General features: G+C 59.2%; 1 protein-coding gene across 1 annotated transcript in view; it reads left to right on the top strand.

The window, feature by feature from the left end:
- Positions 1-3,322, top strand: part of AGPAT4 (1-acylglycerol-3-phosphate O-acyltransferase 4) — a 35,306-nt gene that overhangs the window by 18,364 nt on the left and 13,620 nt on the right. The window contains exon 2 of the mRNA XM_005875310.2: positions 1,424-1,593. Within this exon, the coding sequence (XP_005875372.1) occupies positions 1,424-1,593 (170 nt within the window). The remainder of the gene's footprint in view (positions 1-1,423; positions 1,594-3,322) is intronic.

Below are 3,322 nucleotides of genomic sequence, written 5' to 3'. Positions count from 1 at the left end.
ACGAAAATAATTTTATGGTTGGGGGTCACCACAACATGAGGAACTGTATTAAAGGGTCGCGGCATTAGGAAGGTTGAGAACCACTGCTCTATATAGTTCCGGACAGTGTGACTGTGTGTGTGTGTGTGTGTGTGTGTGTGTGTATAAAAATTTGGTGAAAAAACAGTTAAAACCTTGTGTTGAGGGGCCGCTCACAGCCTACTGAGATGAGTGAGCCAGGCCCTCCACTGTCTCCTGGTCCCAGTAACATCCCTGCGTCCAGGGCCCTGCAGTGCCTCCCACAGACCTCCCTGCTTCTGCCCAGCTCCTCCCATCTGCGCGTTAATACCCACCCCCTCCCCCACCTTCAGCCAGAGAGATCTTTCCAGAAGGCACACTGTGCTGTGGGCGCAAGGACAGCTCGCTAGCTTCATTGGGAAGCCACCCCTCCCTCTGCCACAGAAGCCGTCCTGTGCCTCTGTCTGTCCGTCTCTCCACCCGCCCGGCCCCTTCGGGACCACAGCCTTCGGTGCTGTGAACCCCAGGTGGCTGCTCAGTGGCCCCCTGCTGTGGGCAGTGTCTCTGCACAACCCCCTCTAACACCCACGGCATCTCTCCAAGCTCCTCCTGACCCTACTTACAGTCAAGGATGGACGCGGAGGGGACAGGGAAACAGGCCGAAGGTCTCCGGCCAGCGAGTGACACCGGCCGGGCTGCAGCCGGGATGTGTCTGACACTCAGCACCCATCCGTCCTAGGACAGGTGTCTCCTGTCCCTGCACAGCAGCCCAGGAGGGTAGGAGCCTGATGTTTCATCTGCTGTCACTCCCAGTCCCTCGCATCACACCCACACACAGTAGGTCCCGCCTGCACACAGTAGGTCCCGGTGTGTTGAGAGCACAGTGCCGGGTCCTGGAATTGGGCTGGGTTAGGGGACCATGCAGCACAGTCCTTGCCTGCTGGGATTGTTGGCAGCAGGGACACACTCTCAGGCTGCATCCCCGGCTGGGAATGGCGCTAGGAAGGGCGCCGGGGAGCGTGTGACGCAGGGGCACGGCCTGGCCTTGGGCCGGGAGAAAACTTGGGCGCTCCGTGTTCTCTGATGGCGTTTATAAGGATCCCATTAGTCCTCTCCTGGGATATTAAGAATTCGTACATCATTTCAGGCTGCCTCTCGGAGCTCTGTAAACAGGCATGAATTCTGATGGGGTTGGGCTTTCTGATTTATTTTTCCCCAAGGAACTTAATCAAGACATGCAAGTGCCTTGTCTTCTCAACGCTCCTCTCCTGCCCTGGAGACTGTCCTGGAGCCATCCTCGTTCTTCCTTCTGCTTCTGGGCCCTCCCGGGGACGTGGCTCCGCCCCAGCCCGCTCCCAGTGGCCCACAGAGCAGCCTGGGCCACAGAGGAGCGTGGGGTCAGCGTCTGCCTTGTGGTTTGTTGCAGAGCTGGTGATGCTGCTGGAGTGGTGGTCGGGCACGGAGTGCGTCATCTACACGGACCCCCGGGCCTACCCCACGTTCGGGAAGGAAAACGCCATCGTGGTTCTGAACCACAAGTTTGAGATCGACTTTCTCTGCGGCTGGAGCCTGGCCGAGCGCTTCGGGGTTCTGGGGGTAAGTTGGACGCCCGTTTGCCTTCCTGACACATGTCTCTCGTTCGCACCCTGACTTGCCTTTGGCTCTCGGTCGTGCAGAATTTGCAGCAGCATTAACGGGTCCAGCTGGAGGCGCTGCTTTTAACAGAAGGTTTTTCCTTCTGACTTGGAACGAAGAGGCGGCACCCCCTATAATATCGATCCGTGATGACTGTGTGGTAGGCCGTGGACTCACAGTCTGTTGATTTAAGCCTCCAGACACAGGCATGAGTAGGCAGGACATGCCCACCTTTCTGCAGAGCTAAGTTCAGATCTCCTGCTCAGGATCACATGGCCACTCAGCGGATTTGGGGTTGGAGTCCTCTGGTTTGATGCCACTTCATATTCTTTATTTTTAAAAGATGTTTTTATTGATTTGAGAGAGAGAGAAAAAACGTCAATCCGCTGCCTCCTGCACACGCCGCACTGGGGACCAAGCCTGAACCGGGCATGTGCCCTGAACAGGGATCGAACCAGCAACCTCCTGTTTCACGGGACAACACGCAACCAACTGAGCCACACCAGCCAGAGCCACATTTCATAGTCTTTTTAAAATATATTTTTATTGATGTCAGTGAGGAAGGGAGAGAGGGAGAGAGAGACAGAATCATCAATGATGAGAGAACCATTGATCGGCTGCCTCCTGCACCCCCCACACTAGGGATGGAGCCCGCAACCTGGGCATCATCTTTATTCAGTGCTCAGCAGTGCCCCTGTCTCAGGTGACCTTCAAACAAGGTGACTCGCCTCCTGTCCTGTACTAGCACGTGAGGCTGCAATTCTCCGATTCTCCGCAGGGCGGGTGGGGGGAACTTCTTTTCCTTTCCGAGGAGGCAGAGGCCCCTGACCGGCCTTCTTCGTCTCCCAGGGAGCGGCCGAGAGGGAGGGGTTTCCAGGAAGCAACTGGCATTTGCAGACACTCCTGGGCTCTGGCTATTCTGTAAGCACCCAGGGCCGTGTGGGCCTGGCCGTCTGTCCCCGGGCATTTCACGGTGGGACCAGGGCTCGGCCATGATCTCTGAGAAATACACCGACTGCTCCCTCCTATCGGAGCGAGTGACCTGCGGGCTCTGGGGGCGGGTCGGGGAAGTGCCCAGCAAACGCCACGCGCGTGCAGAGGGTCCAGGTTTTGGAAGCCGAGCGGCCTGCTTGCCTGTCTTTCTGCCCCAGTAACGTGCCCGAGGCCCGGAAGGCGCCCGCAGATCCTGTTCGCCGGGCCTCTGAGGGGCGCGGGGCCCCGTGAGTGGTGAGCACTCCACACAGTAGCTTCTTGTCAGTGTTTCCCGGGAGGTGTGGCTGGTTGACCCGGGGCCGCTGGGCTGTTTTTTCAAGATCTTGGGAGAAGCCACCAGGATCCCTTATCAGTGGCTGCAGGGCAAGCCCCAAACTTGGCCTGACTCCAGGCCCGGCCCGGGGTCCTGGCAGCCGTCTCACAGTTGAGTCCGGCCGCCTCCCCTCACCCCACGGCTCACCGGGCGTGGGTGCTGCCCCCGTGCTCGCCCACGGACCTGTGCGTCTGCCCTCAGACCTGGCCCTCCTGGCGTCCCTGGTCCTGGCGTCCGGCTCCCTCTAGGTCAGGAGAGAGGAGGAAGCACTCAGGGCCCACCCCACAGCCGTGGGTGACCGTGGGCCTTGTTCTGCGTGAGAATGCGTGTGAGCCACTTGTGCGCCCACGGCCTGAGTGCCCAGGGGGAGGCCCCGGCCAGCGT

Source organism: Myotis brandtii, unplaced genomic scaffold (assembly GCF_000412655.1).
Source record: "Myotis brandtii unplaced genomic scaffold, ASM41265v1 scaffold458, whole genome shotgun sequence".
Taxonomy (NCBI): Eukaryota; Metazoa; Chordata; class Mammalia; order Chiroptera; family Vespertilionidae; genus Myotis; species Myotis brandtii.
Note: the sequence above shows the minus strand (reverse complement) of the source record. Positions and strands in the feature narration are given on the sequence as shown.